At 49.5% G+C, this 15,237-nt stretch overlaps 2 protein-coding genes across 4 annotated transcripts in view; one reads left to right on the top strand and one right to left on the bottom strand.

The window, feature by feature from the left end:
- LOC308677033 (nicotinamide riboside kinase 2-like) overlaps nt 1-15,237 on the bottom strand; it is an 828,951-nt gene that overhangs the window by 618,091 nt on the left and 195,623 nt on the right. The gene's annotated exons all lie outside the window — the stretch shown is intronic.
- The window catches only part of RAB11B (RAB11B, member RAS oncogene family), a 37,084-nt gene continuing 25,704 nt past the window's right edge, over nt 3,858-15,237 (top strand). For all 3 annotated transcript variants that reach the window (XR_014028398.1, XM_081343136.1, XM_081343135.1), the window contains exons 1-4: nt 3,858-4,037; nt 8,409-8,604; nt 9,236-9,429; nt 10,642-10,722. Coding sequence is in view for 2 of the 3 variants with exons in the window: in XM_081343136.1 (XP_081199262.1) it covers nt 3,998-4,037; nt 8,409-8,604; nt 9,236-9,429; nt 10,642-10,722 (511 nt within the window). In the remaining variant the exon portion in view is untranslated. The remainder of the gene's footprint in view (nt 4,038-8,408; nt 8,605-9,235; nt 9,430-10,641; nt 10,723-15,237) is intronic.

Genomic DNA, 15,237 nt, shown 5'->3' with positions numbered 1-15,237 from the left:
GAGGCTCGATCCGCCATTTTGCAAGCCTGAATACACAGGAATACCCTGTGTGGCCGCGGCTCTCGGGGAAGCCCTGGCTGTCCGCTTCCTCGCTCCACGCTGCCATTCGGGGCCCGCGCGTTCCCCGGGCAAATCGCAGCGCCCAGCAGGCGAGGAAACACGCCCGCTCCAGTCGCCCCCCCCTTCCCTCAGGAGACGCGAATCAAGTGACCGCCCGGAGCTTACCGAGGACTTGCGCGCGGCCGAGGCTTCGGTGCTTCCAGGATCACGCGCACCTCTCCCAAGCCGCCGCCGTCCGGAGACCTGCCGAAGTTTGGGGAGGTGCGCGCGCACCTCCCCAAACCTCCCCAAATGTCGGCAGGTCTCCGTTCCTCCGCGCAGACCTGCCGACGTTTGGGGAGGTTTGGGCGCCTCCCCAAACCTCCCCAAACGTCGGCAGGTCTCCGTTCCTCCGCGCAGACCTGCCGACGTTTGGGGAGGTTTGGGCGCCTCCCCAAACGTCGGCAGGTCTCCGTTCCTCCTGCCGATGTTTGGGGAGGTTTGGGCGCCTCCCCAAACCTCCCCAGGTCTCCGTTCCTCCGCACAGACCTGCCGAAGTTTGGGGAGGTTTGGGCGCCTCCCCAAACCTCCCCAAACGTCGGCAGGTCTCCGTTCCTCCTGCCGACGTTTGGGGAGGTTTGGGCACCTCCCCAAACCTACCCAGGTCTCCGTTCCTCCGCGCAGACCTGCCGACGTTTGGGGAGGTTTGGGCGCCTCCCCAAACCTCCCCAGGTCTCCGTTCCTCCGCGCAGACCTGCCGACGTTTGGGGAGGTTTGGGCGCCTCCCCAAACCTCCCCAGGTCTCCGTTCCTCCGCGCAGACCTGCCGACGTTTGGGGAGGTTTGGGCGCCTCCCCAAACCTCCCCAGGTCTCCGTTCCTTTTGCCGACGTTTGGGGAGGTTTGGGCACCTCCCCAAACCTCCCCAGGTCTCCGTTCCTCCGCACAGACCTGCCGACGTTTGGGGAGGTTTGGGCGCCTCCCCAAACCTCCTCAGGTCTCCGTTCCTCCGCGCAGACCTGCCGACGTTTGGGGAGGTTTGGGCGCCTCCCCAAACCTCCCCAGGTCTCCGTTCCTCCGCGCAGACCTGCCGACGTTTGGGGAGGTTTGGGCGCCTCCCCAAACCTCCCCAGGTCTCCGTTCCTCCTGCCGACGTTTGGGGAGGTTTGGGCGCCTCCCCAGGTCTCCGTTCCTCCGCGCAGACCTGCCGACGTTTGGGGAGGTTTGGGCGCCTCTGCTACCAATTTGTGAAGCAGTTCTAACGAGAGATCGATGGGACGTTAAGGTGCTTCCAAGTAAAAGAGGCAGAATGCAGAGATGCAGTCATTATGAAGCTTTATTCATCGATAGGTTATATAAAAAGAGCTATATGGCATGGAAGCATCCATGCTTGTATGATAGAGAATGCATGCAAGTGAGAAGATAGAAAAAGAGAAGCAGAACAAAGAAGCAGCTCCTGGGCAGAGGTATTTATGGGGGGTCTTGGCCCCTCCCTAGCCATAAAACTCTCTCGCCAATGGGGCTGCTGCAGGGGAGCAAAGAAGCCTCTTTGCTCCATCTGATGACCTATTTGGGGAACTGCCATGGGCTGGCACAAAACATGTAACAAGAATAACAAAGCACCAGAGGGCAGGACGAGAAACAATGGTTGGAAACAGATCAAGGAGAGAAGCAAGGAGAAACTTCCTGACAGTGAGGACAATTAACCAGTGGAACAGCCCGCCACCAGAAATTGTGGGCACTCCATGACTGGAGATTTTCAAGAAGAGACTCAGACTATACCTTTCTGAGATGGTAGAGGCTCTCCTGCTTAAGCAGGGGGCTGGACTAGAAGACCTCCAGTTGGAAGGGACCTTGGAGGACATCTAGTCCAATCTCCTGCTCTGGCAGGAAACCCTAAACCACTTCAGCCAAATATATACAGGTAGTCCTCAACTTGCGAATATAATTGAGCTCAAAATTTTCACTGCTACAGCAAGAGAGTTGTTATGTGGGTTTTGCTCCATTTCAGGACCTTTCTTGCTCCGATTGTTAAGTTAGTAACACGGTTGTTAAGTGAATCTGGCTCCCCCCTGGGGCTTTGCTTGTCAGAAGGTGGCAAAAGGGGGTGGTGGTGTCACGTAACCTCGGGACACTGCGATGGCCGTGGTTATGAGTCGGTTGCCCGGCGTCTTGAGTTTTGATCACGTGATCCTGGGGGGGGGATGCTGCAAAGGTCATAACTGTGAAAAACAGTCATAAGTCACATTTTTCAGTGCCGTCGTGACTTTGAACAGTCACTAAACGAAGTGTGTGGCATCTATGTAAAAATGCCGGATAAAAATCTGAATTAAGTATGAAAGATGTACTGATACAAGCCAGTCCTTCAGTGACAAGCACAACGAGGACCAGAACGTCCCCTCGCTTGGCAAGGAGGTTTGGCAGTGAACCACAGCCCAATTTACCAGCTTTTGTGCCGCGGTCACAAAGCGATTCACCCTGGTCGCTAAGTGAATCATTGCACAATCATTACGCCAATCTGGCTTCCCCCATTTTCTCAGCTTGGTCAGAAAGGGAGATTGCGGGACTGTGGGAGGTCATCAATCCACGCCGTTGCCAAGCACTCAACATTTCATCCCATGACTTGGAGATGCGGCAGCGGTCATTAAGGGCGAGGACCCATCAGCCTGTGGTCGCTCACTTCTTCCAGTGCTGTTGTAAAGTCACTAAACAGATGGTTGTAAGTTGTGGACAAAGACCCAACTGCATCTATATTCAAATATAGATGCCGATGGACATCTGGCTGACTGTGTCCCACATCTGGAGTTGGTAATCAGGGAGGGGGCGGATGGATGCCTTCTAAATATGATAGATGGACTGATAGATAGACAGAGAGAGAGATATAAATCAACTATCTATAGCAGTCTATCTGTATCAATTATTATTTTTTATTTTTATTTTAATCCCATTTATATCCCGCCCTTCTCCGAAGACTCAGGGCGGCTTACAATCTAAAGCACAAATCAATGTGCTTAGCAATTACCTATCATCTACCTACCATCTATCAATTATCTATCTATCCACCATCTATTATCTATCCTACTCATTTCTATCCAAATATCCATCCATCCTCCATCTATCCGTCTATCTATCTGTCCATCTCTATCAATCACCAATGTGTACCCTGTTATCTATCTGCCATGTTTTTATCCAACTATCAATCTATCATCTATTAGTCAATTCATTATCTATCAATCTGTCTTTGTCCATCCATCCTATCTATCTATCATCTATCTATCTATCTATCTATCTATCTATCTATCTATCTATCTATCTATCTATCTATCTATCTATCTATCTATCTATCTATCTATCTATCTATCTATCTATCTATCTATCTATCTATCTATCTATCTATCTATCTATCTATCTATCTATCTATCTATCTACCTGTGTCTGTCTGTCTATCTCTAATCTCTGAGGAGAAGAGAGCGGGGAGGGGGCGGGATCCCCACGCGCAGAGTGGCAGCTTGACGCCCCTCCCCCCCCGCAGCCTTTCAAATGCTAAGCAGGAGGGGGCGGGGCCGCCACCTTTCGGAAACTCCAGAGACGGCCAGAGGCCCCGCCCCCGCGCGGCTCCACCGTCTCTCCCCACAACGCTCGCTGCCCCGCCCTTGCCGGCCGCCGATTGGTCCCCGCCGCCGCTCGCGCTAGTGCAGCACTGGCGGCCGCCCGGATGAAGTCCCGCCTCCCGAGGCGCGAGCGCCGCCGCTGATAGGCGGGGCGGGCTGCCCTTCCCGGCGCCGCGTCAGCTCCGCGCCGGCCCCGCCCTTCGCCTGCCTGAGGGGAGCCTGTCAGGGCCGGCGCGGATCGCTCCGGCTCGGCCTGCTCGGCTCCGGCCGCCCGCCCGCCCGCCCGCCTCGCCTGCCTGCCTGCCTGCCTGCCTGCCTTCCGCTCGAGCGGGACGGGGCCAGCGCCGCCATGGGCACCCGCGACGACGAGTACGACTATCTCTTCAAAGGTGCGCCGGGCAGCGCGAAGCGGGCCTGGGCCTGCTGGGAGGGGGGGGCGGAGGGGGGGGCTGAGGGCGAGGGTCTTCCCGCCGCCCCCTCCCCCCAGCGCCTCTGCGGGGCCCGGAGCGGGTCAGGCCTCCGGAGGAATGGGGCTGGGGGCTGAAGGCAGGGGAGCCCTCCCCCCCAAAGACCCCCGTTTCTCTGGGGGGGCCGCTTGGAAACCCCCGCCCCCCCGGTGCCCCCCCCGCCCCGTGAGCCTCCCCAAGCGATCTCTTCCCTCCCCTCCCCCCCTTTCTAAAATAACCAAAATAATGGAAGACAGCCCCCCCTTTCCCAAAATAACAAAAATAATAGAGAAAAGGCCGCCCCCGTTTCTAAAATAACAAAAATAATGGAGAAAACGCCGCCCCCCCTTTCTAAAATAACAAAAATAATAGAGAAAAGGGCCCCCCCGTTTCTAAAATAACAAAAATAATGGAGAAAATGCCGCCCCGGTTTCTGAGAAAACAAAAATAATGGAGAACAGCACCCCCATTTCTAAAATAAAAATAATGGAAGACAGTCCCCCCTTTCTAAAATAACAAAAATAATGGAAAAAATGCCGCCCCAGTTTCTGAGAAAACAAAAATAATGAAGAAAATGCCGTTTCTAAAATAACAAAAATAATGGGGGAAATAGAAGGGGTGCTATTTCAAGCCAGACCCGGTCCTTCCTTTGGATTTTCCCCAAGCTGGCAACGTGAATCTGAATTATTATTTATTTTATTGCATCTTGCCACGGGGTAACTTTGTAACTCCCGGCGGCTTACGGTGTTAAAAAGGATAAAACTATACAGAATGCATAATGTAATTTGAATAAAATACTGTAAAAGTGTAAACTGTTAATAATTATTAGTATTACTGATTTTGAGAAGCCGATGCGGTGCTCTTCTGAATGGACGTTTAGGAGGTCCTTCTTTTGGGTTCGGCCGGAAGAGGCTCAAACCTGACCAGGATGACTGGGAACCAGGGGCAAGATGAATCTGATGAATTATTATTTATTTTTATGAAGTGTGTTAGCCACCCACCTTGCCACAAGGTAACTCGGTAACTCCGGCTGGTTTACGGTGTTAAAAATGATGAAACTATACAAAATGTGTATATAATTTGAATAAAATACTGTAAAAGTATAAATTGTTAATAATTATTAGTATTATTGCCTTTCAGAATGAGGCGTGCTTTTCTGAATGGAGTTGTAGGAGGGGTTGTGTCTACTGTACTCCCCTCTGGTGAAGTGGGCTGGAGGCTAAAACATAGGGAACGGTTGCTGGAATTGGGCATGTGTAGTTTAATGAAGAGAAGGGTGAGGGGTGACATGATAGCAGTGTTCCAGTATCTCAGGGGCTGCCACAAAGAAGAGGCAGTCAAGCTGTTCTCCAAAGCACCTGAAAGCAGGACAAGAAGCAACGGATGGAAACTAGTCAAGGAGAGAAGCAACCTAGAACTAAGGAGAAACTTCCTGACAGTTAGAACAACTAACCAGTGGAACAACCTGCCTCCCGAAGTGGTGAATGCTCCAACACTGGAAGTTTTTAAGAAGAGACTGGACAGCCACTTGCCTGAAATGGTATAGAGTTCTCTGCCTGAGCAGGGGGTTGGACTAGATGACCTCCAAGGTCCCTTCCAACTTTATATTATTATTATTATTAAGTGGAGAGTGAGCTCTGTCAGTCCTCATTTTTTTTACAGAAGATCAACCTTTTATTGTCCTTTTTTAGTATGAGCACACCCATTAAAAACGAAATTCTGTTGCCTGCTCTCAAAAGAAAATATGCATCTATCGGTACACATACATAACACACACGATCTATCCATCCATCCATGATCTAACTCTTACTATATCTGTCTGTCTGTCTGTCTGTCTGTATCTATCATCCATCCATCCCACCCACCCACCTACCCCATACATTCATGTTTAACCACCTGTGTTTTGAAGGTTTTTAATGTTCGGGTGGTGGTATATTGCTACTTTATGAGTGGATTGATAGGGAGATGGGTGGCATTATCAATTTAATAATAATAATAATAATCAGTGCAAGGGCTTGCTTCCAGAAATGGTGACTTTCCATCGCTTTTAAGAAAAGACTGGACAGCTGTTTGTCTAGAATGGTATCGGATCTTAGGCTTTAGCAGGGGGGTTGGACTAGAAGATCTCTAAGATCCAACTCTTGTTCTGTATTGTTTCAGGAGTGTCTTCTGAGTCAAAAATGTGGTAGATGTTTTCTGTAGGTCTTTGTTGTCCCCTTGCTTTCTTGGCGGAGGGGGTGTCCTATCCCGTGGTGCGTAAAAGAACAGGGCCATTGATGAGCTGTTGTGATGCTCACATGCTCACACTGGTGCTGGCTGGGTTTAAAAGCGGGGTGGGGGTGGGTGGGAGATTGTCAGAGAAAGAAAGGTGATTATTTCCTTGTGGGCACATTTGGGGGATCTAGAGATGCAGAAGCTACCAGCATTGGGTTGCAGTAATAATCCAATCGCATTTGAGCTGCAATTAGCATCATGGAGCTGGCATCAACTGGCCCTGATCTAGAGCATATATGGATCTCGGGCACCTAATGTAAGGCTGTAGCTCTCAGACCTTGTTAGCATGAAGATGTAACTTAAGGTAGTAATGAAATTGAGCAAATAAAAACACTCCTACGGCCCAACCCTGGGGAACCTCGGAGTCCAGTGTTAGGTGTGCTTGCTGAAAGTGGTCCACAACTGCAGAGCAGCCCAGTCCCGTGTCTCAAAGTTGCTTTTTTTCTTCAAAAGGACTGTTTGTTTCCTTGGAGAAAAGGAAGAAAACGTTTCGCTTCTCATCCGAGAAGCTTCATCAGGTTCTGAGGATGGGGAAACGGACGTTCCTGCTTGCTTTTCCTTAGGGCTATCTGTTTCTTGAAGCTAGGGGGGTGTCTTCAAGCTTGACCCTTTGATGACTGGTGGACTTCAACTCCCAGAATTCCTCAGCCAGGCACACGTGCCTGGCTGAGGAATTCTGGGAGTTGAAGTCCACCAGTCATCAAAGGGCCAAGCTTGAAGACACCCCCCCCCCCCCGGCTTAAGCTGTGGAAAGTCACTGCAGAAAGCAAGCGGAAGGTGAGAATGGGCACAGAAAGTAACGTGTCAGGAAGTAAAGGAAAATAAAAGCTTAGTGAGGATGAATCTTTTTAGCCAGTAAGTTTTTCTGTGGATGCAGGAGGCATAATTTCTGTACAGACTGTTGCCAGTGTAAGGCAACGAGTGCCAGTTGGGCCTAGTGGTTAAAGCACCAGGCTAGAAACTCAGGAGATGGTGAGGGCTGCTTTAGCCACCAAAGCCGGCCCAACCCATCTCACAGGGTTCTGGTTGTGGGGGGGAAAGGAAGAAGAAGAGGAAGGAGTATTTGGTATGTTCTCCGTCTATCTATCTGCCTGCCTATCTATCTATCTATCTATCTATCTATCTATCTATCTATCTATCTATCTATCTATTTATCTATCTATATAGAGGGGTTTTTCTACTCCCAGGTGTTTATTTTTGTTTAACTGTCTTTAGCGTTTTTTAATTTCCGTGTGTTGTGTTTTATGGATGAAAGCATTGTTTAGGTTCTCACTGTGGTTAAAACTCTTCCGTTTCATCCTAAGAGCTTCTGCTATCTTCATAGTCCAGGTAAAGTGGCTGTTTAAGTTGTAGATATCACAAAGTGTCATCTGTGGCCTTGAGACTTGAACAATCTCCTCTGCTCTTGCCAGGTCTCCCAACGCCAAGTGGCACAACGGTCTGTATCAGGAGGCAGATGCAGAGGGGCATAGGGTAGCTCTAAAAATATTGTTAGTTAGATTCAGTTACTGTTTTCATTGGCAGGATTTAGCCTAAGTTAAGTGGGAGCACCTAGGGACTTCAGGAAATCTCTAAAAAGAAAAAGGCTAAACAAGGTTGGATCTGATTAGTATTTGGATGGGAGACCACCAAGAAATGCAGAGCTGTCTTAACATTTGAAGCATCCTGGAAAAAGGCCGTCGCAAATCACTTCTGTGCTGCTGCCAAGTACATAAAATGGAATCTCCTGGAAGTGCCTAGTAATTGAGCTCGACTGAAGGAAATTTGGGATGGCGCGGAGACGTGGAATAGAAAAAGTAGCATCCAGCCATCCTGCAGGATATTCAGCTATAATTTGAAGGCTTCCTCTTAGCCACACCTTCCTTTTGTGTTGGTTTGCCAGTGCTCCTTCCTTCCTTCCTTCCTTCCTTCCTTCCTTCCTTCCTTCCTTCCTTCCTTCCTTCCTTCCTTCCTTCCTTCCTTCCCTCCCTCCCTCCCTCCCATTTCCAGAGGGTGAATGAAGTAATACTGATGGAGCGTTGTCTTTTCCTACCCTGGCAGTGGTGCTGATTGGAGACTCCGGCGTGGGGAAGAGTAACCTCTTATCCCGTTTCACACGGAACGAATTCAACCTGGAGAGCAAGAGCACCATTGGGGTGGAGTTTGCCACCAGAAGCATCCAGGTGGATGGGAAGACGATAAAGGCCCAGATCTGGGACACGGCAGGCCAGGAGCGCTATCGCGCCATCACCTCTGCGTAAGGCTCGGGAGGGCTCGTAGGTGGCTAACGGGGTGGGGGGTGGGGGGGGTTAAGATCATTACAGGCAGTCCTGAGCGTATGACCATAATTGAGCCCAAGATTTCCAGGGCTAAAGCAAGACGGTTGTTAAGTGAATTTTGCCCCATTTTACGACCTTTCTTGCCACAGTTCTTAAGTGAATCACTGGGGTTAAGTTAGTAACATGGTTGTTAAGTGCATCTGGCTTCCTCGTTGACTCGGCGTGTCAGAAGGTCACAAAAAGTGAACCCATTCCTTTCACCACCACCCCACCACCCCAGAGGGGGAGAAACTGCAACTGTCCTAAAACCATGCCACTTTCTGAGCGGTTGAAGTTTGATCACGTGACCTTGGGGGCCCTGCAACGGTCACAAGTGTGAAAGCTGGTCATAAGTCCCTTTTTCCCATGCCGTTGTAACTCTGAACCGTCACTAAACAAAGGGCTGTAAGTGAAGGATTACCTAATATCTTGCAAGATCTTAGGATGCCCGTTTGACGAATACTCTTGGCTACGAGATGGTAAGTGGGCCCCTCGTAGTTTGTGCTGTGCTCGAGAGATCGCGTCGCGTTTTGGCTTTCAGTTTGCGTAACTCTCTTGGAATAATTTCAGCTACTACCGCGGTGCTGTCGGGGCCCTCCTGGTGTACGACATTGCCAAGCACCTGACATACGAGAACGTGGAACGCTGGCTGAAGGAGCTGCGGGATCACGCGGACAATAATATCGTCATCATGTTGGTGGGGAACAAGAGTGATCTGCGTCACCTGAGAGCCGTGCCGACGGATGAAGCCCGGGCTTTCGCAGGTTTGGGCCGTTGACGTCTCTTAGCCCACGCTCACCCAGTCTGCCGTGACCACTGCAGCCACGCCCACCCAGTGGGCCATGCCCCCCCCCCACTCCCCTGCGAGCACCACAATGCTGATGCAGCCCTGGCACTTTGCGAGAAATAAGTGGGTTTTGGGTTGCAGTTTGGGCACTCGGTCTCTAAAAGGTTTGCCATCATTGGAATATAGAATAGAGCAGAATTTGGATAGAATAGAATACAGTAGAATAGAATTAGAGTGCAATAGAATTAGAATAGTACAGAATTGAATAGAGAATAAATAGAATAGAATACAATAGAATAGAATTAGAATGCAATAGAATTAGAATAGTACAGAATTGAATAGAGAATAAATAGAATAGAATACAATAGAATAGAATTAGAATGCAATAGAATTAGAATAGTACAGAATTGAATAGAGAATAGAATAGAATACAATAGAATAGAATAGAATAGAATTAGAGCAGAATAGAATAATGAATAGAATAAATAATAGAATAGAATAATGAATAGAATAAATAATAGAATAGAATAATGAATAGAATAGAATAAAATAGAGCAGAGCAGAAAGGGACCTTGGAGGTTGTCTAGTCCAGCCCCCTGCTCAAGCAGGAGAACCTATAGCATCTCGGACAGATGATTATTGCAGGCCACCTCTATGTGAGCTGGGCAGTGTTTAATAAATAAATAAAATGCTTCTCCAGTTCCAGTTTGACTTGAACAAACTTTGATTCTTCTACACTTAAGTTGGCAAAACTAAAGCCAGTTTGAAAACATAACGAAGCTTTGTTTTGTTGTTCATAGTTAAAGCTAGCTACAAGCATCCCTTTTGGATGCAACAGCAGCTCTTCTTCATGTGAAGCTGAAGAAGTAGAACTGTCTGATCCTCTCCCGGGTTGCGAGGGAGGCATCGGGCTAGAGACTGACCCCAGATGGCCATGTTGGTTATGTGTAACCCAGACCAGTAATTTATTTATTTTATTTATTTATTTTAATTCCATTTATATCCCGCCCTTCTCCGAAGACTCAGGGCGGCTTACAAGCTTAGCAGTAGCCTTCATTCTATGTAGTAATTAACCTTCAGTTAACTCATGAGGGGGGAATCCTGTTAAAACATTCAATCGGCCTTCCCCCAGTTTGCACAAAGTAGCCCTTAAGATTGAAATGATATTTTCTCTCTCTTCACCTTGCAGAAAAAAACAACCTGTCATTCATTGAAACTTCAGCACTCGACTCGACCAACGTAGAAGAAGCCTTCAAGAACATCCTCACAGGTAAAGGAACCTGAACTCTCTGTAATAATAATAATAATAATAATAATAATAATAATAATAATAATAATAATAATAATAATAATAATAATAATAATAATAATAATAATAATAATAATAATAATAATAAAGTTGGAAGGGACCTTGGAGGTCATCTAGTCCAACCCTCTGCTCAGGCAGGAAACCCTATACCATTTCAGACAAATGGCTGCCCAGTCTCTTCTTAAAAACTTCCAGCGTTGGAGCATTCACTGCTTCTGGAGGCAGGTTGTTCCACTGGTTAATTGTTCTCACTGTCAGGAAGTTTCTCCTTAGTTCTAGGTTGCTTGAGTAGTTTCTCCTTGATTGCTTTCCATCCTCTGCACTAGAAGTGTGGCCACAGTCCCGCGTGGGTACAAGGGCTTGAATTTTGCGATTGTATAGTGTGATGGTGCCGGGGTTAGAATGCAGTACCGCAGGCTACTTGTGTTGACCGCCAGCACTTCGGCAGTTCGATCCTGACCAGGCTGAAGGTTGACTCATCCTTCCGAGGTCGGTAAAATGAGGACCCAGATTGCTGGGGGGGGGGGCTCATATGCTGACTCTGTAAACCGCTTAGAGAGGGCTCCGAACACGCCGGGAAGCGGTATATGAGTCTAAGCGCTGTTGCTATTGCTGTCACTCATCTCCATCTGGCAAACTCCTGACTGACAGGAAAGGAATTGTGCGGTTTGTAGGATGGGTCTTATCGCGATGGTGCTGCCCGATGGAAACTTGAATTGCATCCACCCCTCCTATGTGGTTCTTGCCAAGTTTAGCCTCATCGCATCTCATATACAGTTCTCTCTCTTCCACTGGATAAAATGCGATTCACACGACCGTTTAGGATTAGCTCCTGGTCTTACCAAATGGCAAGCGGAAAGCTCTACACTGAAGGGCAGAGTTTATTTGCCGTGCTAAATTTCCAGAAACCAAATTCGCCCTCTGTTTAGCGTGATGGGGGAAAGAGGAGAAGGTGTGTGAAATCCAAGTGGAACATCAGGTGCGCGTAAAGTGGGGAATGGGTCTTGATACAGATAGTCCTTGACCTACGACCGTCCCTTTAGTGACCGTCCAACGTGATAACGGCGTTAAAAAAGTGGCTTGCGACCGCTCCTCGTGCTTACCGACCGTGGCAGCATCCCCGTGGTCACGTAATTGTGATTCAACTGTGTGGCAACTGTGCTTGTTGCTGGGGATCCCCCATAACTCTCCCAGTTTCTTGGGGAAATTAATTGCCCCTCCCTGGAGTAAAGGGAGCCTTGGGTTAGTGCTGCTTTCTGTACACAGATGTTGAGGCAGGTGGGGTGGGAACCTGGGGCTGGGCCAGGAAAGTAGAGTCAGTATCTGAAACCAATTCCACCTTCGTGGAGATTTTCAGTCATCCTAGCCCACAGGTCTGCAACCCGCAGCTCCGGAGCTGCATGCGGCTCTTTCAGCCGTCTCCTGCGGCTCCCGGTCCGCTGCCATGTGCAGTCCAAAAAAAAAAAAAAAGTGGGACTAAAAAAGTTCAACCAATCAATTCAAATATGCAGGGCAGGTGCATATCTCGCCTTGGCTCCACTCTTCAGTCAAACCCTGTTCTGCGCATGCGCACATGTATGCCCATGCGCAGACATTTTTTACGGCTCCCAGTTTTTCCTTTTGTGACGGAACCGGTTCCGAGTGGCTCTTTCACTGTTTCAGGTTGCTGACCCCTGGACTAGCCATTGTTGTCCCAAAGGTGCCTTTTTCAGGAGGCAACTGGACTTTCTTGTTTTCCTTTGAAGACGTTTCGCTTCTCATCCCGGAAGCTTCCTTCAGCTCTGACCGGATGGTGGGGAAAGGGAGGATTTATACTCCTTGCAGACAGCCGGTCATTTGCATCGTTGAGGCCACTCGGAGGTTTCTCTGTGTCCTCAGGGTCACCTGAGGGGTGCAAGTGGGTGTGGAGCCTCCTTGGAACTGCTGAAGGGACTCTTTTGTGGACTGGAGATAGACGATGTTGAATTCCCTCTCCCTCCTCCGCTCCAAGTGGCCTCAACGACCCTCTTTAAAAGGAGGCAAATGACCAGCTCTCTGCAAGGAGTACAAATCCTTCCGTTCCCCACCATCCCGTCAGAGCTGAAGAAGCTTCTGGGATGAGAAGCGAAACGTCTTCAAGGAAGAACCAGGAAGCCCAGTTGCCTCCTGAAAAAAGGCACCTTTGGGACAGTTCCACCTTCCTGCTGCCCAGTCGCCAGCCTTAATCCCAGGTAGGCAGATGCTTAGGGACCTCGGCTTCCCCCTCTTGTTGGGTGGGCCCAGTTGGTGGTGCTGCCTTCTCAGAAGGAAATCCCCCTCGGGGGCAGCAAACCCAGGGCAAGGAGCCGGAGTGGCAGCTGTCCTCCAAGAAGCCTCCCAACGGCTTTCAGAGGCACCTGTGCCGGAGGCAAACACCTGTTCGATCCCGTGGTTGGAGCGGCGGACTCCAGGGAGCCGAGAGCTTTGTGCCGCGGCAACGTCCCTGCTTGATGTGCGTTGCTGTGTTGGCAGCGTGGTCCCACGAGGCCGAGAATCCTGGAAGGCTTTAACCTGCCCTCACGTGGCATCGAGTCTGGGGGCCACCTTAGCAACTGTGAACGGTGCAGCTTTGGGTTGCCCTGCTCAAGAGTCTCTTCTCACAATCTTTCGTAGCTTAGGTGGCCTCGGGCACGTGGACTGTTACGATGCGCCGCAGGTGGGGCTGCCCTGGGAGGCTTTAGCTGGCCCAGAATGGGAGACGTTTCCAAAAGGTGCTTGGGGAATTCCCTCGTTTTCCGGTGGCAGTCTGGCCCCCAGGGGCTCTTGAGCAGTGGATGCCATTGTTCCTGAGTGGCTAGGTGGGGCAATCCCGTGTTATACCGCGGTCTTCTGTGACATACAAGGACCAGCCATGATGACGATGGTGGTGGTAATTAAACCTCCGATTCTCAATGGCTCTGGGGGGATGTTTGGACTGCCGAAGCCAAGCAAATCTGAGCATGGGAGTTAGACTGTGGTGATATAGGAGGTGAGGTAGGCTTGAGTGGGCTGTCATCCAGTGGCTGGGGAGGAGCCATCGTAGACATCACCCACCTGGTTGCTTTTGGACTTGGGCTCCTTCTCCAGCAGCAGGTAAAAGCCAGACAGGTGTGCAAGAACTTTATGACGTGACTTTAGAACTCCCCTCCTGTTTGCTTGAGGTTATTTCCCCCCCATGTTTTTGATGCTTGCTTAATATTGAAGACCCCGCCATTTTCTTTTACTCCTATATGTTACGTTTTGTTGTTGTTACTTGCGAAGTCGTGTCCGACCCTTCGCAACCCCATGGACAACGTTCCTCCAGGCCTTCCTGGCCTCTCCCATCTTCTGGAGTCCATTTAGGATCACGCCTACTGCTTCAGTGACTCCATCCAGCCACCTCATTCTCTGTCGTCCCCTTCTTCTCTAGCCCTCCACCTTTCCCAGCATGAGGCTCTTCTCCAGTGAGTCCTTCCTTCTCATTAGGTGGCCAAAGGATTTGAGTTTTAGCTTCAGGATCTGGCCTTCTAAAGAGCAGTCAGGGTTGATCTCCTCTAGGACTGACCGGTTGGATCGCCTTGCAGTCCAAGTTATGTTTTACTTTTGGTATTTTGTCCTTGGTTATATTGTGCCTTTCAGGGTAGGGTCTAATGATGGTTATTTTACAGGCAATTGTAATCCTACTCTGCCTCTTTCAACTTTTTGCTGTACTGATGGCACAGCTGAGCTGGTCAGCTGGAAAGTTGGCAGCCCGGATTCAAAACCCGTTACTTGCCCCAGCTCCTGCCCAGCTCGCAGTTACCAAGCATGCAGAAGCGAGTGGATAAACTTCAGCAGGAAGGTGACAGCGCTGCATGAGCCTCTGGCATATAACCATTCTGGGAAATGCCTTCAGGCAAGGCCTGGCTCCCTCGGCTAAGAAACGGAGATGAGCCCACACACACACACACACACACACACACACACACCAGAGATGGACGCAACTGGACAAGGGGAACCTTTAGCTTTTATTATATAATTACGTAAGCCACCAAGGGCCGTTGGAACGCAGTGGGTACAAACACACACACACATACACAAAATCAGCAGAATAAATACATGGATATAATTTACTTGGACTTCAGTAAGGCATTTGATAAAGTAGATCACAACCTACTACTTGATAAGATAGAAAAATGTGGGTTAGATAGCATCACCACCAGATGGATTCGTAGCTGGCTGACAGGCCGTACTCAGCGTGTGGTCCTCAATGGAACCGCATCTACATGGAAGGAAGTGTGTAGTGGGGTGCCCCAGGGCTCCGTTCTGGGCCCAGTGCTCTTCAACATCTTCATCAACGATTTGGATGAGGGGATAGATGGGGAACTCATCAAAGTTGCAGACGACACCAAACTGGCAGGAATAGCCAATACTCCAGAAGATAGGCTTAAAATACAGGAGGATCTGGACAGACTGGAACACTGGGCACTATCTAACCAAATGAAATTCAGTGGTGAAAAA

Source organism: Vipera berus (assembly GCF_964194415.1).
Source record: "Vipera berus genome assembly, chromosome: 1".
In the NCBI taxonomy this organism is placed as follows: domain Eukaryota; kingdom Metazoa; phylum Chordata; class Lepidosauria; order Squamata; family Viperidae; genus Vipera; species Vipera berus.
This window is presented reverse-complemented; position numbering and strand designations above follow the sequence as displayed.